The sequence below is a fragment of the Carassius carassius genome, chromosome 46, assembly GCF_963082965.1.
Source record: "Carassius carassius chromosome 46, fCarCar2.1, whole genome shotgun sequence".
NCBI classification, from domain to species: domain Eukaryota; kingdom Metazoa; phylum Chordata; class Actinopteri; order Cypriniformes; family Cyprinidae; genus Carassius; species Carassius carassius.
The window spans coordinates 12,240,955-12,264,700 of NC_081800.1; the positions used below are offsets into that span (position 1 = coordinate 12,240,955).

Here is a 23,746-nt window from a genome sequence, read left to right on the forward strand (position 1 = left end):
TGTAACACTTTTCAGTAATGTTTTGAAATTTTTAGCTTAATGACATTATTAATTTGATCGCTTTACAATAAAGTTCAGTGTGTTAGCATTCAATGCATTAGGCATAATGAATAACAAACAAATATTGTTATATAATACAATTTAAACTGTCCTATTTTCCATTTTAAAATCTTTTAATATGGAATGCATGCCTGTAATGGCAAATCTGAATTTTCAGCACTCATTAGAATCAATCATTTTAATATGCTAATTGCTCAAGAAACATTTATTATTATGAGTGTTGTAAGCTTGAGTTTTTCCTTATTCAAATTTTTGGGGGTTAAGATAATGAATGTCTTCAAAATAAACAAAAATAAAAACCAAACTCCTGTTTACTAAAAGAATAAATTTTATTTCAGCACTGTAAGTCATTTCCCAACCATACAAACATGACTGCCAACTTTGACTCTTCACTCTCGCTGAGCCTTTTGGCTTTCTCCCCAATCCACCATGAAATCAGACCACAACAGCAAGACAAATTAAAAAGAAAAAGTTTCTTTCCAAAACAATCAGGTGCTTTCTTTATACTAAAAATGAGAAATTGTTAATAACGATCATAACCATAACAGCAATAATAATAATGAACTTTACCCTTCACTTCACAAGTTTTTTTGGAGCTTTTGGAGATCTTGATGCATGCATCAATACGTTTGTGTTGATGAACGGATCGGTTTTCCAAGAACAGACGACAGAATGTGTTGCCTACAAATGGATGTCAACTTGATGGACTTGGGGGAACATGCTAGAAAGCAACGGGGACCAGATACTTCCAGAAAATGTAGGATGTCAGCGGGCCACTGTACACAACACATTGCTGTTATCAGACTAGGACTGAAACCTGACCACACCAGTGGTCCTGTGGAGTGAAGGGCGGCAGAGCCAGGATACAGGGGAAACAGTTATAAAGCAAGAGCCAGATCTGAGGTCCAGACACAAATCTACAGGAATGCACAGGGAAAACTCTTTACCAGAATAGCTGTTGGTTGTGTGTGTGTGAGCGCATGGTTACAGTATGTGTTCACACTTAACCTATCCATGACTACACTGAAGCTATATTTTTTCAGAGGGACAATACATGTTGCATGGGAGCTGAAGAAGTGTTATAGGGTTAATCGCTATGAAGAGCTTTGTCCAAGGCTCCACTTGAGAGGAAATAAAGAAATCTTAATTTTAGCAATAAAACTGGACGATACAAGATTAAACCACTGTTCACCAAAAAGATGTAAACACATTTTATTCATTTAGTATCTGATTACGGACCCCTTAGTATTTTAATAGCTCAATTACTGAAAACACGTAGCTGTATAATTAGACATACAGGATCCAAGACTGTTAACTATATACTGGAATAGTAGTATCCAGAACTTTGACTTTGGTTGAAAATTAATATGTTGCACAAATGTGTATTAGTCTGCTTTGTGTGCAAGGAAGCAAAATTTGTTCAAAATAAATCAGCTTTTAGATGGACTGTTTTAAAGAGACTGAAAAAAAAAGTCCAAACACAATGTTATGCGTTATTTCTATAAGTGACAATTACATCATAATGGTGAAGTGGTTTGAACGATACCATACAAAATAGAGGTGAGGAAAATTGCAATCATTACAGTTGAAAATATCTAGCTATCTCCGCTAAGCAAATGTTAATACTAAATGTAGCAACGGTCAAAGGAGTAGCTATTGAAACAACATTTTAAAAAAAGTAAGAAAAACACAATTTCACAACTAAATGAAACCAAAGATGAAGTAAAATTTTTCGATTCACTGTTGAAAATGTTACCAACTCTTGTCTAAGATTACTTACAGACAGATTATTAGACTAATTACAAAAAAAGTTCAAATCTCTCACTGTTAGTATGAAAACGTAAGGAGAGTTGCTGTGAGGGAAACAAAGGCCAGAATAAAAGAATGAATAGACAAGAGCTAAGAAGAGGGAGAACACTTGTGTGTTATTGTGACTATGAATGTCCATGGCCCATGAAAAATGTGAAATGAGGGGTGGGGGGGTGGGTTGCGTAGGGTTTGCATTTGTTACCAAATATTTTATCGGTTTTAACAAGACCAACATCTGGAGCAAAACAGTGCCATTCTAACAACCTCACTGATCTCCAGAGAATCCTTCTCATGATCAACTCGATATTTCTTAGTCTATATTTTACTCTCACGTGAATCTCCATAAATGCATGAATGAGAGTTTAAGCAGCAATCTAAAACAGCAAAGCAGAGAAGCTTTGGAGAGGGTAACTTTGGAACCAAGCATCTGAAACTGCAAATTAAGTAACCAAATATTTATAAGAGAAATTAACACTGGACAAAACATTAATATCTGAAGGTGTTACTTTTTTTTTCTCCCTCATACTAACCAATGTCTCTCTACAGGTATAACAAAGATATATGGTGTGTGTGTGTGTGTGTGTGTGTGTGTGTGTGTGTGTGTGTGTGTGTGTGTGTGTGTGTGAGAGAGAGAGAGAGCGAGAGAAAGATTATATGTTTATTTGGTGTGTCTATATATTTCGGTTTATGCTGTTCCTTATCTTAGATTACAATTAAAACTAAATGTGAAGGAGTTACTGATACTCTATGACAAACACACCGAGCAAAAACCCAACTAACTGAAACGGCTGTTAATCGCAGATGAAACAGGACTGAATCTTTTAAAAGGATCTACTGTTATTATGAGGAAGCCGGAAATCCATTAATGGGTATGTATGCATGTTCATATTCACTAACATGCTGGAAATCCTCTCTTGAAAACTAGCACTACTGCACATAACACACAGTAAAACGTGACAACCTAAGGTTGAGGTTTAAAATGCTCTAGTGTGCATGACGGTGTTAGTTCACGAATAGTGGCGGTCATGCTACAGTCAAGATTGGTGGTTTAAAGTCTGTCCAGTATTGTCATATTCTGACACTGATATATCATGGTCATTTTTATTTACTTATTTTATAGCAAACTGCATTAACAATGCATGCTTCAGGTCTTCATGATATTTCTGATGGGTTGATCGGTCTGGGTTTCTTAAGAGTGAGAATTTGCAGAATATACATAGACATGTAACTATAATGGGTCTTCCATAATTTGATTTAAAGAGCTTTCGATATATTTTTAGTGGCACTAAATATAATATTAACTTCTAAACAAAATAAGGTGCATCTTATAACTTCAATAGAAAGCTGTGGTGTAATCTTGACATTGTCAATTGTACAGATCTTAAACTATGATTAAATGCAATAGCCTCTCTCAAGTGTACTAGTTATTCTTAAAATTAAATTCTCATTCGTTACATCCAACAAATCATTGGTAAAAAACATGTATTATGTTTTTAAAATGCATTTTAACATTAACATTTAAGTAAAATTAAACTCCTAACCATCTGATGCAAAATGGTCAATCTAATGGCAAGTGCAGCTTTAATCATCATGGTGTTTTGTTCGTTTTTATTTTAAAGCCTATTTGCCTCAATAGAAGTAATGTTTTGAACCTAGAAGTGCATGAGTTCATAGGACTGTCACAAAAACAAGACGAGACTGACTGATCACAAAACAGTCTGGAGAAGCACAGACTCTTTTTTTTTTTTTTTTGTAAATTACATTTTTTAAATGATTTTGTCACAATAAAAGGTCATTTTAAGATTCATTCAATTAATTTTTTTTTGCGTGTAACAAAACTACTATTATTTTAGTGATGGTGGGAGAATGCACATTTACAAAAATCATCCACATGGTACACATGCACAATGGAGGTTAGGGAGGGTTTGCATCTGCTAAAACTCAAAACCAAAATGTTATGAAGCAAAGAGATGATAAATAGCAGGTTTTCTGAGGGACTGTGTGCATTCTTGACCACTGATAAAATCACTCCCCTAAATCATTTAGTAATAGGATCATGTACACTTGGGTCTATATACAAACGGCTGGGATGTCAAACAGTATCACAGTTTCCTCCGAACACACTGCTTCCTCCCTAACTCTGCCAGAAGCCTCAATTTTTATTTATCCTGGTTTGAGGACAACCCAGTGTGTTTTCAGTTTTTAAACAAAGTGCAGGTTACGACGCACTCCGTTCTCACATTCAAATGGGTTGTCGATTTGTACATCATACTGGTAAACAACACGCAAGGTAAAAGTGTATTTGGACAGTTAAACTGTCAAAAGGAATCAGGGTCTGCAGCTTAATAAAAGGACGTTAACCAATTTACTGTCTCAATATAGCGCAGTACTATGATAAATAATATTTTAAGTGCTTTACGTTGCAATACAATCAATTTTTAAGGGTATTTTTTCCTCGTTCGAGGGGGTGAACTTGCATATGTATAATTTCGGGCATAAGGTGCTTTAAATATCTCATTTAGAACTACTTGAGTACTGCTGTGAATTCTCAAGGGGATGTGGGCCTAAAAGAAGATTGTCTACATGTGAGAAAAAGCAACAAAGTAGAGCTAGATATGCGATTCTGATTGTAACCCGTACGAATCTTTCTGTTCCATTTGTTATCGTTACTCAAACATGCCTCTCTGAACCTGGACTTCTTGGGCCGCCCGTGGCCCCTGTGCTAAAGACAATAGCAACTTTTCCACATGCAAATCACTCTTTGATAAAATAATCTTTAAAAAAAAACAAAGGAACCACCATGTGTGTGAATGCACACTGTGACATACAAATACAACCCACGTTCTCCATCAGTTTCCACTCGTCTACTGTATTCAAAGCAGTGTTGAATTTGAATTCTTGGTACACTGCAGATACAGCCATGTGTAGTACAAATAAAGTGATTCTTGCAGTGTGGTGGAAACTTTAGAGCAGGTGCTGCTGTGCTACTTGACACGTGCAATTATTTTGTGTAGGTCAATTTTCAAATATACTTTGGGCAATAAGGGGCTTTTCGAAGCCATTTTAGGCAATTCATACATATAAGGTCACCGTTAATGTACTAAGGTCTGAAAAGAAAACAGTGTCGAAATAAAAAGACTCGAGAGCTTTTCGTGATGCTACAACACTGATGGGCCAGTGGAAAGGATGAGGTCCAGAATCCGAAGATTCAGGGCGACGTGCAATCATGGGTTATTTAAACCAGACCCAGCTCTTAAGGTGACACATAGACCGCATTCCTGACACTGTCCATCTGTTGTTTCCAGCATGTGCAGCATCATAAATCATACCATGACAACACAAAGTGGCTACTGTGCCCTAAATATTCAATTTTGCAATGAAAAGGCAGTCGACCTTAGATCATTCCCTCTCACTCTCTCATTCCTTATTACATTATGGGATGTAATTACTCCTCTTTTTGTAGTGCACCATCTGATGGGCAGTCATCAAGGCAACAAGGGGCCTCTACCTCCACCCCATCTCCTGACTGGTTGTCTCTGCTGGCTAAGGCACACTGGATTGGCTGGGCCAGTGGTGGCAGGTCAATAGCTTGACCAGTGGCGCTTCCTGAAGAGCTGCCGTTCAGCTGATGTAACACAGTCCCCGATCCTTCCGTGGGCCGACCCACCGATTTAGCGTCCTCAGTGAGCTTTGGGGGGCTGGAGGAGGGTGGGGAAGAGGACAGAATCTACAAAATACAAAGGGAAAAGGGAATTTTTGAAAAAAAATCTCCTTGCTCACCAACATTAATATGAGGTTTAGCATTTAGTGCCAGAGTTGGACCGACCTGTGTTCTATTGGTGGTCTCTTTCTTCCCTCCCCTTCCTTTCATGGTCAATTCTTTAGCCCTTCTGGAAAACAATGAAAAAGAAACAGATACATATGTGTGTACATAAAACAATAACATCCTCTTTATTAACAGATAAGCACAGTAAAATGTACATAATAGCAGAGAGAATTATACATCTATGAAAAATGTTTTTGGTACAAACAATCATGTTTAATGACATTAAATCATTGGATTTTTTGGGCTGGAATTTATCATTTGAAATAATAAAAAAAAAAAATATATATATATATATGTATATATGTATATATATATATATATATATATACATATACATATATATATATATATGTATATATATATGTATATGTATATATATATATGTATATATATATATGTATATGTATATATATATATATATGTATATATATATATATATATATATATATATATATATATATATATGTATATGTATATATATATATATATATATATGTATATATATATATATATATATATATATATATGTATATGTATATGTATATATATATATGTATATATATATATATATATATGTATATATATATATATATGTATATATATATATATGTATATATATATATATATATATATATATATATATAACAATATAACACACACAAATGGAAACACTGCATATTTTTATTTATATTTATTCAATATAAATTAATATATACCATCTTTACCAGGTAATACAATGTTTTCAACGGGTAAAATTTAGGCCATTAAACAGAGTCTGGAAGGGCATAATTTACAAGCGTTTACTTTCTCATGAAGGGGGCAATTGTCTGAAGTTTAAAATCATTGGTGTACCCATAAGCCAATCACTAGGGCTGGGCGATATATCGATATAAAAAATATATCGATATATTTTTAGATGCGATATGGAATTAGACCATATCGCATATATCGATATAGTTCAAATTTGCGCTGCTCCCCGCGCCACCGCCCCTCCTCTTCGAGGGGGGGGGGGGGGGTGCAGGCACAGAGCCACTCTTCAACAAACATTGAGGAAGCAACTACGTCTGCGGAGCGCACGGAGGAATTGGTTAGTAAAAGAAAAAGCAGTGGCTCAGTAATTTGGAGATGGTTCGGATTCAAAGTATCAGATGAGCAACAACATCACGTTATTTGTAGGGAGTGCAATAAACAAGTTACAGCCAGGGGTGGAAGCACTACAAATCTTTTTCACCACCTAAAACAGTGGCACAAACTGCAGTACGAAGAGTCTTTGAAACTGTGCGCTGCAGAAGCCCCAGCCGCAAGCCATCGACAACCCGAAAAAGCTCCAGCCCCGAAACAAAGCTCACTGCAAACTTCATTTTCCCGCAATGTGCCTTATGAAAAGAAAAGTGTCAAGTGGTGTACTATAACTAAAGCGGTGTCCTACCACATTGCTAAAGATATGGTCCCCGTTGCAACTGTGGCACAAATCGGATTCCAAAAGCTACTGAAAACTATGGACCCGAGATATGAGCTTCCCAGTCGCAACTACTTTGCACGAGAAGCACTGCCACAAATGTACACTGAAATCAGACAGGGCCTTGCTGACCGGCTCGCTAACGTGACCCATTTTGCGTTGACCAGCGATATGTGGTCGAGCAGGACGTGTGAGCCTTACATGAGCATAACAGTTCACTTCATTCAAGACTGGGAGATGAAAACAGCGTGTCTGCAAACAAGTTATTTCCCCCAGGACCACACCGGTGAGCACATAGCTGAGGCCCTGCAGGACGCAATTGCAAGCTGGAAACTCCAAGAAAAGTATCTGGTTGCTATAACAACCGACAACGGGAGCAACATCGTCAAAGCGGTTGAGCTGAACGAGTGGCTGAGGATGCAGTGCTTCGGTCACAGACTGCACTTGGCTATTGGTGAGTGCAGTGTTGTAAGGAGTATTCAGATATTTTACTTTAATCAAAAACTAAATGTTAGTTTTTCCTTATTTTCCTTTGTGTGTCTGTCTGCAACTTTGTGTTTTATGCTGCTGTCTTGGCCAGGTGTCCGTTGAAATGCAGTATGTATTGTTAAATATAGGTTAAATAGATTAATAAAACACAAAACTTAAAGTGCTAAATGTAAAATCATTTACAATACAGAATGGTAGATTTCAGAACCATTTTTATTAGGTTTCCGTTATTGGATAATAATTAGTGATGCATTGATGTATTTACCACTTTAATGTTACAGCTGGTAAAGGTGAGGTAATTATGACTTTAAAATGCTGGTTAGCCTGTTGTTATCATCAAGGTAACATATATATTTAGCTATTATGATAGACTATAGTTTTTTCTCTGGATTGAAAATAGCAAACTGCAAAGTAACTAGAAACTAATGTTGACACATATGCCTAGACATTGTGGAGTTTTTAGTGGAGTAGAAATATGAAGTAGCATTAAAAAATAGCATTAATATTAAATACTAAGAACAACAACAAGAACGGAACACGAGTAAATGTACATACAGTAGAGTCATCATTTATAAATTATACAAAAATAATAATACATAAAAATCACTTACATGATTAAAATTCAGAAAAAAATATAATATTTGTGATCAGTACTGGTGTTGATTAAAAAAATAAACTATGAAACAAGAAAATAATATTAATGCAGAATATTTCTAAAGCTTGATTTTGGATTAGTTGTATGAATGTGTTAAAGTGAAACCAGAGTCAAATTTCTCGCATAAGCACATTTGTTTAATAGTTATTTATGATTCTGACAGGACATGGCATGAATGACAAGCGTGTCACCCGGGCCATTTCTTTGTGCAAAAGAATCGTAAGCTGTTTTTCGTACAGCTGGAAGAAAAGGAGACATCTTGCTGAAGTCCAGATTCAGCTGGGTCTGCCAAGTCACCAACTCATAACCGAGTCTGCCACACGCTGGGGATCCAGGCAGCAGATGATAGAGAGAGTCCTGGAGCAGGAAGGAGCACTGGCCAAAGTCCTGTCTAATGACAAAAAGACCAGGCATCTTGTCCCTACCTGGCAGGACTTAGAGGTCCTAGAAGCAGTCCAAAAGGTCCTGAAACCTCTCCAGGACTTTACTGATGCTTTATCAGGTGAGGAGTACGTCACTCTATCATATGTGAAACCTGTGCTGCACCTTTTTAACGAAAGTCTCCTGGCATGTGAAGAGGGTGATAGCGAGCTTTGTAAATCGATCAAGACCAGCATTGTTGAGTACCTCAACAGCAAATATTCTGACCCAGCCACTACTGACCTTTTGGAGATGGCTTCATTTGTGGATCCTCGGTTCAGGGCCACCTACATCCCAAGTGAAAAAGTCGATGCATTAAAGCACAGAGCTGTCTTGGAGGTGGAGACGCTACTGGCTGATCAGAGCAGCTGTCAACGGCCTTGCCTATGTGTGCCCACTGTGCCTGAGCCTGCAGATGGAGAAGCAGCAGTAGCACCAAAAGCTAAGAGACTGGCAAGCTTCTTCAAGAAGCGCACAGCCACCACCACTGCACCAACCAAGAGGGAGGCTATTGAAAATGAACAGTCAAGTTACTTGCAGTCCGCAAGTGTGGAGAGTGACACTGATCCTCTCAAGTGGTGGAAGGATCATGAAGTTTTCTTTCCATCTCTGAGCCACCTGGCAAAAAAGTATCTCTTGGTACCAGCTACCAGTTCACCCTCCGAAAGGGTTTTCAGCTGTAGTGGCAATATCGTGACCTGCCACAGAGCATCTCTGAAGCCGGATGCTGTTGACAGGCTGGTGTTTCTTACACAAAATCTTTAAACGAAGGAGGATACGCTTGTCTGTCTTCTAATGTCTACCTCAAGACAGCATTACTGTTTATCAAAGTAAAAAAAGAGGGGGAAAATGTTTATTGAGTTGATAATCTGTTTCTTGTGCAACTGGTTGAGACTGTTCAGATAAGAAATTGAGTTAACAAAAAGGAAAAGGTAACCTCAGGCTGATGTTTAAAAAAAATGTTCTTAAACTGATCACTTTTTGTTCTTTCTTTATATGTAAATGCTGCCCTTAAGTTACTAGGGTTTGTCATATTCTTTTGTGATGTTCGTTATTTGCATCTGTGGATTTGTTAGAAAGGAGAATAAAATCTGTTTTGATTTTAATAAGCCATTATAGTTGTAAAACTAAAAAAAATTTATATTGTACTTTTCTCATTTAAATATATTTATTTAGGAAAAAGATTGGCCTATTTTAATAGCCTATTTTATAGGCTATTTTTAAGATTTTTTTTTTTTAAATGTGCACCTTATGGAGCTTTGATTTCAAAAAAGGTACTCCTGTCCTATTGTTATGCAGTATTATTATTTTTTTTTTTTTACATTTTATTGTTATTTGAACAGCTGAGCATTTAATTATGAACCAGGTGAAGAAACCTGTTTACTATTTATTCAGTTGATTTTGCAACTGTTCACTGAAATGGCCGGTTTCAATAAAACTACTTGTGACGTCATATTTGGCTTTGACAGAACATTTGCTCTCACTTTGCGGAAAGAATATCGGGATATATATCGTATAGCGATATTCAGCCTAAATATATCGGGATATGACTTTTTGTCCATATCGCCCAGCCCTACCAATCACATTACATTTGGTTATGACGTGTGTTATTCGCCGGCTCAGCCACCTCAAACGTCTTCTGTAAACACAGGAATGCTATGAAAACAAAACCAAGCAAGTTTGCTGCCTCCTTAACCTGATTCTCCATGAGAGCAACCAAGGGGGACACAATCACAATTATAGCCTTGACGGACTTTGGTCTCCCCAGTTTCTCGATGACGATCGGTAACAGTTGATAAATTAAACTTTTTCCCAAAACCTGTCTGGAGTAGGGCCACATCATCACCTCTATTCAAAATGTAAAACAAAAACACTTCTTGTTCTGGCTTTTTTAGGCAAATGCAGGGAATATTCTCCACGACAGAGTGAATTGCATCCCGTGTCTCCATATCCGCGATCGTTTTCGATTTCCCTAACCTAAACTACAATCTTAAGTTGGGCGCTTACGCTTAGCGTCTACGTCACGGCTCTCAGCCCACCCTCTGTTCGTTGATTGGACGGCTGTTGCGGAGCCGGAGGAAATCTGGGAGATGGTATGCTATCTCAGACTGAGTACAGAAGCGAACTGAAATTGAGCAGAAGTACGAAGTCTGACATAGTCAGAGTCCACTGCATTAAAATCTCCACTTGCTGCAACTAAACCTCAGCAGTAGGTTGTGCAATTGAGAGTTAAAGGGTGGGTACAATGTTGTTTCATGCATTCAGAGTTGTTTACACTGTTAAAAGAGTTGGATTCTCATGCTAAGCATGGACAAGGTTTAAAAAAACTAAACAGATTGGTCATATGACGGAGTATTTTTGTGCCAAAAATCTTACTTCAAGGTATATAAAAGTTCTGGAGAATTTTTTTTTGATCATGGCTCTTCATGACATAGATGAGGATTGAACTCCTTATATATATGGGCATTTATCCTGGAAAAACGCATTGACCAGAGCTAGAGCAATGCTGCATGGGACTTGCTCGGGAAGACTGTTTCCAAAGTCTTTTATTCCAAGTGTATTTTTGGTTGTAAGGGAAAGATAACTTTGTGCAGCATCATAAAGAACCCAGTGTTATGTAAACAGTGGATGCAGTTTGTTTTTCCGGGGCAGTAACGGAGTTTCACAAGCATGTTTGCTGACGGAAGGTTTATAAATAAAGTGGTCCCAGCTATAAAAGATCCTGGTCATGATTCAGAACTGCAGATGGTATGTGAAATGGCATCAAATGTTGGCATTCATGTTCAAGTGCCCGTCACTCTTTAGCTCCGCTCACGGCGAGCCTCCAGGAGCACTGCTTTTTCCAGAGAGAATCGTAAAACTCTATCTTTCTTTTATAAATATAATAAAACTAAAGACTTTTTGGAGATTTGTACATGTGAAGATTAACATGAGATTTGGTGAAACTGTGTGTGTTATGCCCCCTTTAATAAAGATCAAGAGCAGCAGAGTGAGAGGAGCCCTCACAAGCAGTCCATAAATAACCATAAATACCACCATTTATAATCAGCTATATGGACACTATTATATGACACAGAATGGACTCACCCTCTCCCTCCTACTGACACCACCTGCAAATTGACTCTGCCACGGACTGGTTTGTTCCCAGCCCACTGACCAACAACCATGCCAGCTATTTCCAGCTTGCCACCCTGGGGAGGTATAGACTGGATTCCTAAAAGAGTTACAGAAAACGACTTAGTGACACCCAAAAGGCAGGTAGAGAAAATTAACTAAATATGCTAAATGAGAGGAAGGTCTGACCTGGGAAGGCTCTGGGTCGGTGTTGGTGGTAATGGTGTGGAGGAGGTGGCATGGAGCCCATTGGGCGAGGAGGGTACAGAGGATGCATGGGGTAGAAAGGGGGCACCATGGCAGGGGGGAGGAATGCAGGGGGTGGCATTGGTGGAGGTGGGGGAGGCGGCCGAGACAGGTTGATGCCCTCCAGAATGGCCTGACGCATTTTCTCAACCCTCGAAACCAGCTCTTCCTGTAGGAAAAAGTGACAAAGACTATTACAAAAAACCCTTAAATACTGATAAATACTAAAGAAATGTGGATGCACCTATGCGTTTGTTACCTGGCCTTCACACATATCAAGTAATGAGGCTCTGTCCCTGGTGGCTTTAGCTAGCCTGCTCTGGAACAACTTCCCATCAAAAAAGCCCCACGGGCAGCAGTGGTCCCATGGCAAGGGCTGTCCACAAACGTCATTCACAAACAAGGCAGTGTCTACTCCACTCATGAACAGAGAGGCCAGCTGCACCCCACGGTTATCCACCTTCTCCACCTGATATCAGAGTCAAAGAGTACAAATATGATCCAGCGGCATGTCTGGCCTGAGCCTGGTAAAGGTCACAGTAGGGTGTCATTTCAGATTTCACAGAGCTCTTTCAAAGCAGATTACTGACAACCTGACGGTTGAAAGACAGTATCTATTTTAAAGAAATCTTTTGCCTTGAAACTTTTGCTTTCTGTGACATACAGCTATTGAAGTTGAGTTGAGCAAATCCTGTCAAAATTGTTGTGAATGAACATTTAATAAAACGTAGAAGATACAAAGATAAAGAGTGCATGGGGTATGCTTTGTGCAGTGTTCAATTCAATCCTGCCTCCCACAGCTTTTTACTGTAATCTGGGTCTGTACAGTTATATAAGAACATGCAAACACATGCAAATGTGCTTCAGTCTCAAACCACAACTATCTATCTATCTGCTTTAAGCAGTGTAACTCAATTTTTTTAATCTTTAAACAGAAACATGTCAGGAACAGCTGATACTTTTAAAAGTACATATTTTAAGTTGCTCTCTAAAGTAAATGCTATTAGTAAGTATTTGGTCAATGATAAGAAAAATACTTTTTGTGGATCTTTTCAAATTCATATAATAAAAAAAGTAAAAATTTACTTGCAATAAAGCAATGTCAAACTGAAATCATGATTTAGCTTGGTGTTCTTTGTTACATTAAACGTAAACAGCTGAGGATCCAGTGTTTTCAGTACCACAGAGAGACTCAGTTCACAGTTAATGCTGCTCCACACATTAACTCATCTCCACATCTGCTCTGAGTCTGTGTTGCTTTATAACGTATAATAAAGCATAGTGCTATTGTAAATTCACAAAGGTTGCGGTTCAATTAAATATATGCGCTGCGGGTTTAATGTGTGCTTTTTTTATATGTGTGTAGGTTACGTGCTCTGTTCACACACAGTAAATGCTGCTCCACACAAACAGTTATCATTTACATGCGGAGACCATCTCAAACTCCATCTTTGCATATGCTGTGAGTCTGAAGTTGCTTATAACGTTCATCTGAAAACAATGTGCACCATTCAGATTTATAAGGTAGATAATTTTTTAGAAACCTATGCCAACACAGGACTACATCACTATCTCTCTAAATATGCTAACTGTTCATCGTGACTTTAAAATAAAAAGTAAACCCTTGCTTTGAGTTTACATGTTTTGATGTCCACATGTTCTTGTAAAAGTAGTATTTCGATCCTAAAGAATTGGTCAAATATAAAAAATTAAGTGGACATTTGAATGAAATGTTTAGTTAAACAAGGATCACGCTATGAAGTGTAAAAACATTGTCAGGGCATGTCGCCCTTTGCAGGCATTTGATATAATACATGATAAACATAAGATATGATTGTATTGATGTTTTGTTCAGTAAAACCATATGATTACTTGCTTTTGATATTTTATTTGAACCAATTATTATTGCCTCATTGCTATCATACATATATTATAAGTCATTTTAAAGTCAATTGATTGCTTTAGAGTTAATGAGAAATGCCTTACCTTGAGTTCCTGAAGTTGGTCAGGCTCATAGAGCTGGTTGGACACAGCTTGAGCCAAAAAGGCATCAAGCTCATGGCGCTGGAGAATACGACCCCCTGGCCACTGCATCATATACCTGTAAACACACAATACCGTTCAAGACTCCAGGAGCTACTGATTCAGTGCTGATCTACTTAACCAGTCTTTCAGTAAAAACAACTCCAATATGTCAATGCCCAATGAGAAACAGGTCTACAGTGATTTCATCTCATCAAGGTACCTGAGCACACAGCACATGAGCAGCAGGTGAGATGGCACACAGGTCGGGTTGAGCAGGGCAGGGCAGTCAGAGCGCATGCATGCTAGGAAGGCTCGTGTACGACGGCTACGGTCCTCAGACGCTCTGCCCAGCCACAACCGCCTCAGGTTTGGACATGTCCACTCGCGGAAACACAGGGCTGGAACGAGCTCTGGGGTCAGGGCAGATTTAGCTTTACTGGCACACCACTCCTTTACAATCACCGGAGGCACTGCGGAGTCGTACAGAAATGAGACACATTTGGATTCATTTTCATCTTACTTTGATTCTGTCTTTGTCACAGCAAGAGGAGATACAGCTGGGCAAAATATCTGCATTATTAAAAGCAACACAAAACAAGAGCTAATTCTCCAAACACACGTGACAATATTTTCATTATTTAGAGATGTTTAAAGAGGAAATACACTTACAACTTTTTATCTGGCAATTTGAGTTTATTAATATTTACTCATAACTTTGTATTATTATAACCATGGAAAACAAGCAGTGTTTACTTATTCAACAAGTAAAGGCCCATTGTCTTAATGTAACTTGCTAATATTTAACCCAAACATTAACGTTGAATGGCACATTCATTTTTGCTGTGGTACTGAAATCAGCATAGAGAATCTCAAAAGTTGCCTGGCATTGATATTAGCTATTGACTTATTTGGAATTGTGACAACACTTGAAACGTGCATGCTTTTGTACAATCTAATCTAACCGAGGTCTATGCTCACCGTCAACTGGACTACGCTTGCGCATGGCCAGTCTCTCCAGCCTCCGCTGGGTCTCAGCCAAGCTGAACAGCACCCCGTAGGCATACTGGCGGGCAGAACGGAAAAGTAGAGAAGCAGGAGGCAGGTCGGGGTTGCACTCATCCTCTATACACACTGGCATCTTCATCTCCCCCTGAGAGGTGACAGAAAAGAGAGAGAAAGGAAGGGAGAAACAGTGAAAGGGACAGAGAGAAGAGTGTTAGAGCTCTGACAGGTTTTATTTAGATACTTTTTTGATACATTAAAGGTACAATTTGTAAGATATTTGCAGTAAAATATCCAAAAACCACTAGGCTAGTGTTATATAATTTGTCCAGCTGATTACTAACAATATCTGTAATGTTTTCAACTACTTGTAAAAATGCCCATTCTAAACAGTGACACGGGGCAGTGCAGTCGCCTGTCAATGACGTTAGTTACCCTTTGTTACCGCCTTTCTGACGTAGAAACCACATGACAACAGTGTCGTGGACAAATGCGGAAGTAGCTTCGCGACAAACTTCAACTAGAAAGAGATGCCGATCTCGCTTGTGTTTTACTCGACAGGTGAGTTGTTTTGATTTGTATCTTTACAGAAAACGTATGCTATTATAACGATCAACAAGATTAGTATTGCGGGGCATCGCGTTTCTATACCCACATGAGGACGCGTCGGATCCATAGTCTGAACGCGTCTTTGCATTGACTTTGTATGTAATCTACTCGCGTTTGCTATGTATGCCCAATTATTGTGTTGAAAGGTACACGAGTGTATATATTTGTTGAACAAGTGGTAATCATTTTCATATCATCTGACTAAACAGTAATCAATTAAATCCATGATGTATCTTTCCGTCTGATTGATGGCCGTCAGCGGTTAGGTAGAAGACAACAAATCCCATCATTCCACTATCCTTCTTAGCGTCACCAAACCACGCATTGTTATTGTTTTGGTAGTGCGCCCTCTAGTGGCAGGTCCTACAACCTGTACCTTTAAGTGGGTTTTCAGGGCATTTGTCACCATAAATGTAAACAAATTTTGGTATATTCTTATTAAACTCCCATTTAAACACTAAAGTTTATAATTAATTTTAAAATACAGATCACATAAACATAAGCAATAATACTGATCTTAAATGCATAAAAAGACCGAAAAGAGAAATTGAGCCACATGTTAATTTAGAGTTCATTTATTAAAGTAAAAACTCAGAAACTTGAGTAAAGATTCAGATTCTATTGAAGATTCAGCAGCAAGAAATATTAGGGATGAAACCCTCGCAGAATTTCTGAGCACATGCTGTGTGACTTTGGTACCTTGGTCAGGATGTGGTAGATCTGTGGATACATGAGTCCTCTTCTGTGTCTGTGTTCTGCCACCCTCAGCACCTCGGCACTGACCTGTGGAAGGGGTGGGGTTGTGATGTCCATGTGACTCCGCGTTGGCATGGACAGCAATGATGGAATGGACGGCCCACTTCCATTACCATGGTGCCCGTCCCCAGAGCCACTGCTGCCCCGTCCACTGGGATCTTCCCATCTTGTAGATTTGTCAGCCAAATGACTACGAAAGAAAATGAATTTTTCATTTTGCTCTGAATAGCAGATTGCTTGCAGGTGTACAACATAATGAACAGATTCTGTACAATATAGACTCACTTAGTGCTGGTGTCATTTTGCTCCTCCCCATCTGAAGATGAAGATGATGAGGGGGAGGGGCCTGTAGGAGCAGCAGTGTGATGATTGGGCTGTCGATTTCCACTTTGAGAGGAATCATATGGAGCAGACCAATCAGCAAAACCCATTTTCTCAACTAGTGTATCATTACAGTCCTGCAGAGGCTGAGTTGGGTTCTGGCATAAAAGGGCTGGACCAGTGGCAGGGCTGGGTCCGTAGAGCCCACCTGGATAAGGCACCTTAACACCTGACACCTGGGGTGGACCAAACTGTGGAGAACAGCAAAATAAAGAGATCGGCTGAAATCAGTTTCTGGAAAATAAACATGATTTCAAGCACTACACTTACAAATTTGTAAAGAAAATTACCTGAGCTTTTAAAGGCTGCATTGCCCCCATATGGCCTGGAGGTCCGCTAAACTGACTAGGCCCGAAGCCTGGAACTAAAAGAAGAGCCAGGAACCCGAATGAATATTGTAGGAGTATAACCTGATTGATGTCAAAGTTTGTTTTATGGCTTCTGAAAACTACTGTCCAAAGGTTTGGGGTCTGTACTTTTTTTTTTTTTTTTTTTTTTTACATTTTTAAAGAAGACATCTCTTACACTTGTCAAAGCTGCATTTAATAAAAATAAACCCAGTAAAAACAGTAATATTGTAAAATATTTTTTTACGATTTAAAACGGTTTTCTATTTAAACTATATACTAAACTGTAATTTATTCCTGAGATGGCAAAGCTGAATTTTCATTAGCCATTACTCCAGTCTTCAGTGTCACATGATCCTTCAGAAATCTGTCTTATGTGCTGATTTGGTGATCATTAAACATTTATAAACATCATTGTTGAAAACATTTCAAACGGGAGTGTATGTACTGTGAATGAACTTCAAACACCACATTATACCTACAGAGGTAAGGAAAAGGTCCCATGGAGAGAGGTCTTGGTTTACTGGCTGCTGAAAAATATTCCACTGCCTTCTTAAACCTCTCAAATTTATCTTCGGTTCGTGACTGGAGGTTAGAAAATGGCACAGTCCCCATGTTATGATGAGCTTTTAAGGTAATAACACTAAATTTGTAAAAAAGAAGTACATGAAAATGCATGCGTTAACACAGACAATGCTTCACCTGTGACTGCTTGAAAACATCCTTGGCCACCGAATCTAAATTCCCAAGATCTTTGATGGAGGCCACATACTCAGATACAGCCTTAATAACAACCTCACATGGAGGGAGCACTAACTGATGAGCCCTTACCTGAACAGAGAAAGGAAAACAAAGAATGAAGTTAAAAGAATGGGTTATATTGATAAAACTAATGCTCAAGGATGCTTAAGTCTACATCATCGATTACAAATATAGAAGAATAAAAATGTCTGAAAATGTGTGAAATGACAAATTGTATAAGCACCTTTAGAGAGGCAAGAGGGTGTTCTGGGCCTAGCAGACTCCAATGAAAGGCAGCCAAGTCTTCATCTGGCATAATGTGGTTACCTGTTTTTAAAGACCCACATTTAGAACCAAACAATATATTTAAAAAGTAAAGTCACACCTTTAACCAGAAATCTGCAGTTTCACTTACCTAGAAGAGCAGCAAAGATGGGCAGGTGCTGGGTCTTGAGGCCGAGCTGGCGAGCTGCCTCTGATAGCAGGTACTGGTGAGTGGTCAGATTCTTGCCATTCCAGGAGAGCTTGAGAGCGTGGGAGCTGAAATAGGCTGGAACGTTGCATAGGGCAAACTCTGAGTCCTGTGCAATCAGACCCTGAAAACCATAGTCTCTGTACAGGGATAGCACCTCCTGATGGTGGTCCTCCAGGGTCTGTACCACCTAAAACACAAGCAGGGCGGAAGTAGACTATGTATTCTTGTGATCTACTGATAGACAAGCTCCTATTGCTCTGAACTTATGATCAAACAGCACTCTAACCATCCAGCTCAAAGGTGCACTTAGTTACTTTTTTTTGTTGCACTGGCTGATGTGACATAAGAACAGAAATGTTCTTTTTTTTTTTTTACTTTACAGTTCGGGTGCATTAGTAATAGTAATATGCTTGTCTTATGTTATTATTATATAATCTTACTCAGCGCTATCAGGACTGAGGTATCTCGGGCATCAGAGTTTCAGTTGACAAGAAAATACTTTGAATGTTGCGGAAAGTGTTGCAGCAATTTCCCTTGTAGTGTCAAATTGTGTTGAATATCAATATTTTACAAGGTACTGTAGCAAAGTTAGAAATTCTAATATGTCAACTTTATAACACACATTAGCTAGAAATCCATATTAGCTAGAAATTCATTCCGTAAGTTTTGCCTCTTTGTCGCGATCTCCGTTTGAAAACCTGGAATTTCAGCTGTGTGTGGAATTATCTAGCTTGAGTGGGTTGTGAGTCAGTGCGGCTCCAGCGCGGATGAATCTCATGTTTTGAGGAGTGTGTGGCAGTCAGTGGATATTTAATGTCCTTTGCAATCCCCGATTCTAGCCTACGTCTTGGAATATATGACCCAAATAAGAATTTGCACTGTACTGTACCGTATTTTCCGGACTATAAGTCGCACTTTTTTTCATAGTTTGGCTGGTCCTGCGACATTTAGTCAGGTGCGACTTATTTATCAATTAATTTGACATGAACCGAGAGAAATGAACCAATAGAAAACATGACCGTCTCCAGCTGCGAAAGGTCCCTCTATACTGCTCAGTTCTCCTATAGTCTACACTGAAGACAGAGTGCCCTCTCGCGGCTGTAGACGGTAATGTTTTCTCTTGGTTCTAAATAAATGCAACTTATAGTCCAGTGCGAATTATATATGTTTTTTCCCTCATCATGACGTATTTTTGGACTGATGTGACTTATACTCAGGTGCGACTTATAGTCCGAAAAATACGGTATATTGTCATCTGAACAAGTAACAAGTCTGCCACGCTTGTTCTGACCAACTAAGGAAAAAAACATACCATAAATCTTTCTACCAATGGGGATTAAATCTAAAGATACTTTAGCTCTTATCACATCAAACCATTCAAATTATTATTATTGTTATACTTTATTCTCAAATGATTAATGTTAACAACATCAGCATTGGTGACTATGAGTATAGTGTGTATTAGCATGTAGATTTCTAATCTAAAGTCTAATCTAAAGGCTGATTTATGCTTCTGTGTCGGACCTATGCTGTAGGCTGTGTGTCAGTTTTTTATTTCTATTTCTGTGTCACTGTCCGTGTCGACGTGCAGTACAGATGCTAACCGCTAGTCTGCAGTGTCCACAGGCCTGTTGCTGGTGTAACCCAGAGTACCACGACAAAAGCAGAAGAAGCGGCTCGTTGGAGAAGCATTATAGCCGTGACGGCAGCAAATAAATATCAAATCATTATTTAAAACTTCAAAAAGGAGACAACAACGGAACAGGAAAAGATGGCATTCTTTCAATCTCCACAAGGACTTGCATCACGGCAGATCAACACTGTTTGTCGCAGACAACTAGTGATGTACAGAGCTATGTAGTATAATAAACAAGACACTTCTTTGCTTTTTTTGTTTTATATAAGGTGTAACATTAAAATATATTAAACTGCATCCTGTAAAAGCGTCTGATATTTATATTCAGACAATTACACGCTGCTGTCCCTTCACAGGTTCCTACTCTCATAAATTACTAACACTGCATGTTGACTTTTAAAGCTAAATATAAATGTTAAACAACAGATATTTCATCACAATTAATGTTTTTGCGCTGAATATTGTCTCCCTCGCCTCTCTGTGTTCTGTATGTTTAACAAGCGCGCCCGCCGCGTTGGTGCTCTTTCAGTAAAGATTTCAACTGAACGAAGCCTGTTAGGGAGGGCCTTTTTGCAAAAATGGAAAGGCTTGCGTGAATTTGTTACAATTACAGATAACGTTTTTTGCACCAAGGACACACACACGTATCTTTACAAGCGTCTGACAGGCAAGCCATTATGCTAATGCATCAGCTTGAAGCTTAAAATAAAGATTTATCATGTTTTGGGCAGCTTGGATGACGTACTTTTCCTGCATGAGCTCATTCGGTTTCCTCCAATATTTGCAGATGCATTTTCCCCACAGAAATGCGTTATTCAGTGATGTAATTTGATGCGACTGGCTGCAGTTGTACGTGCACTGTGGGCAGACCCCGACTTATCGATAATGAGAATCGTTGTCAATTATTTTCATTATCGATAATAATCGATTTTATAGATTAGTTAGTGCAGCCCTATTGCATATAAAGACACAAAACAATCACATACAGAGGGAGGGGTTCCAGCAGACCAATCACAGCGCTTGCAGTCTGCATAGAATTGACGCGCTGTTTGATTTTGGAGAGGTGCACGTCAGACTACTGCGTAAGGGAGTGCGTCTATGCGTAGGCTATGGCGTAGGTCCGAGCAGAAGTATAAATTGGGCTTAATTGTCATACCATTTGAATTTCATATTAATACATTCTTTTAACCCAAAAAGCAGATTATGCTCCCTTCAAACTGGTTTTCTTTCAAATATAAAATCTTTGTAATCCCAGGCTGTCTGTAATCAGAAGCACATTTATAACTGGAATATAATTTAGTTTCATAAACACATAATCCTTTATGGATTACAATCTGCCATCAAAATTATACATTTAGTTATTCTGGCTGCCGTGAGAAAAGGCTATAAATGATCGGCCACCTGCAGGATCCTCAAATGAAACTCTAAAAGAAGAAGAAAAAGGATCCTCAAATGATAGTCTACTAGCCGGGACAACTTCTTTATGTTTACAGACGTGACGTAATGACGCAGCAGCATGCTCGAATTTCCCGCGAAAACCGACCTGACCCACTCAAATTAGAAACATTATTATAAGATAACCGTTGTGAAAAGTAAAGGCGATAGCTTTAAACACTGGCTGGTTATGGTATTGATAAAATGTTGATTTCGGATCATTTTTAATCAAAAAAAAAAAAGTTACGGTCTGCAAAAGTGTCAGAGGGTTACTAAGATAAATCAAGAAGCATTCGGCTAGTCACGTGATCATAACGTGGCAGCCTTCATGAGGAGACCCACTCTATGCAAAATATATTTTTTTAATATTCTGTTTTGACTGGAGTCTCATCTGTAACGTTATATGACTCAAAACATTTTTGAAAATATTAATGATTAGTTGCGTGTAAAACTATGATGAGGGAAAAGTGCACCTTTAAAATCACAGTTTAATGGAAATGGAAGATTATTTTACTGGCTTTACTAACACTGTTAAAATGAAACAAATAACTGAAACTGACAATGCATTTGCAGCACAAATTGTCAGGATGTCTCCATATCTAAATGTAAAAACGGAAGAATCTTGCTAAAAATACATCCCAATCCAGCATTCCTCTCGAAGAGGACATCAGGCCACTCACCCGCACGCGGAATCGGAACATGGCGAGGCGGACACAGTGGCTCAGGCAGGCCGGGGGCAGGAACCAGGCCCGCGGGGGGGGCGTGGCCTTGCTTCCGACGTGGTTGACGATGAGCTGTGCGGTCTGTCGCTGCCCCTGCGCCCGTCGCGCCCACTCCGGCCAGCGGTCCTTCCCAAGCGTTCCGTTAAACACCACCACCAGCTCCAGTCCGCCTTGGTACAGACAGGCCTGGGACAGCGCCGCCAGATAGCCGAGCATTGCATTCCACTCGCCTCCACAAACCCAGTCGGTCTGGTAGCCCCCGTAGAGCCGCTGAAGGCCGGAGTCCGCGTCCACCAGAATGCGCGCTGGCGGGGGAGGCGGAGGCAGCGAGCTGGGATGGTGGTAGTGGTGGTGGTGGAGGTGGTGTGGGGGCTGACGGCCTACCGTTCGGGCGAGCTTGAGGAGATCTACTGGAACTGCCGCCCCAGGGCAGCGTTTCTCCAAATACTCCTGAAACCCTTGCACTCCCATATTGTGTCTGATCGCGTGAAATGGATGAAGCTTGTTAAGAAGTTAATTTCTAGGCTGTGTGCTCGGAACTAGATCTATCCGGTTATACTTGAATAACTAAAGAGCTGAAATGTCTTGTAAAATTATCCCAGAAATGCAACTGTCAACCGACCCTCTGTAAGATTTCAGATAAGCGTGGCTATTTTGTACGTTTGGTCGTGCAAATGCAGTCTGTGTCCATTCCTTACTATGTCAATATTATAATCCCGCTACAGTATTTCTATGTTGATCAATTACAGTGTTGCACTGTGTGCAACGTAACGCTGAGGATAACGGCGCGCGCGCTACAGTTATGTCGACAATGTTGGTAACATAAAAATATAATCCTACTTGTATCTCATCTAGCTGCAAACTAAACAACAAATACGCCGTTGCTATCCAACATGATGCGTTAGGTAATTCAGACCAACTCTAGCCGCTAGTAAAACAGTATGTCCTGTGATGGTTAACAGTTATAAGAGCTACAGTTTGTGGCTAACAGACTAGCTCGCGCAGTTAGCCAGTTAGCGAAGATCCCGGCGTGATTGTCGCGTCAGCTAGTCGAGACAAATCAGGGGCTGCCGCGATTCGGAATGAGATGAATAATTAAGGGGAAAATAAAGTAAAACAACTAAAATAAAACAAAAACAAAAGCCCGACGTAAGCTCCCTCGCTCTCTGTCTCACTCACGACTTCATGTTGAGGAGAGGAACATACTTTCATGCAACGTCGGCCATCTTGCGACTTCCCCGCGGACCAACAGAAAGTGGGAGGGCAGGCGAGCTGAGGAAAGTGGGAGGAGCGATGAGCCTGGTGCCTGGGGCATGTAGTTCTTTGCGTCTGAAAAGGTATGTGGATTATATGTAAAAGACTACAACTACCAGTACTGCAAAGGGAGAGACCCGTGGCGTGCCATATCCTAAAGGAACGTTTCATTCAAAAGTTGATAGGGAAAATTGACTGAGTTGGAAAAAAGCTAGTTTAAAGGGTTAGTTCACCCGAGAATGAAAACTCGTCCATCTTCTACTCACCTTCAAAGCATCCTAGGTGT

At 39.4% G+C, this 23,746-nt stretch overlaps 1 protein-coding gene across 1 annotated transcript; it reads right to left on the reverse strand.

Moving 5' to 3' along the window:
• Window positions 1–370: 370 nt before the first annotated feature.
• Window positions 371–23,422, reverse strand: LOC132129130 (constitutive coactivator of PPAR-gamma-like protein 2). Its single transcript, XM_059540594.1, has 16 exons — window positions 22,165–23,422; window positions 18,355–18,601; window positions 18,184–18,266; window positions 17,901–18,029; window positions 17,681–17,783; window positions 17,142–17,215; window positions 16,756–17,042; window positions 16,414–16,660; window positions 15,082–15,253; window positions 14,324–14,573; window positions 14,065–14,179; window positions 12,338–12,547; window positions 12,022–12,247; window positions 11,806–11,932; window positions 5,696–5,759; window positions 371–5,596 (listed from the first exon to the last, which is right to left on the reverse strand). The coding sequence occupies exons 1-16, from the start codon at window positions 22,675–22,677 to the stop codon at window positions 5,315–5,317; spliced, it is 3,129 nt and encodes a 1,042-aa protein (XP_059396577.1). The 5' UTR covers window positions 22,678–23,422; the 3' UTR covers window positions 371–5,314.
• Window positions 23,423–23,746: the final 324 nt, after the last annotated feature.

What these genes read in the sequence shown, in the direction of transcription:
- LOC132129130 (XM_059540594.1), bottom strand. Translation starts at nt 22,677, where the DNA reads ATGGGAGTGCAAGGGTTTCAGGAGTATTTGGAGAAACGCTGCCCTGGG. An exon ending in TGCAGCCTTTAAAAGCTCAG is followed by an intron (nt 17,043 to 17,141) that starts GTAATTTTCTTT and finishes TGTTCTCCACAG; the next exon opens with TTTGGTCCACCCCAGGTGTC. An exon ending in ACCAACTTCAGGAACTCAAG is followed by an intron (nt 12,548 to 14,064) that starts GTAAGGCATTTC and finishes CTCTGATATCAG; the next exon opens with GTGGAGAAGGTGGATAACCG.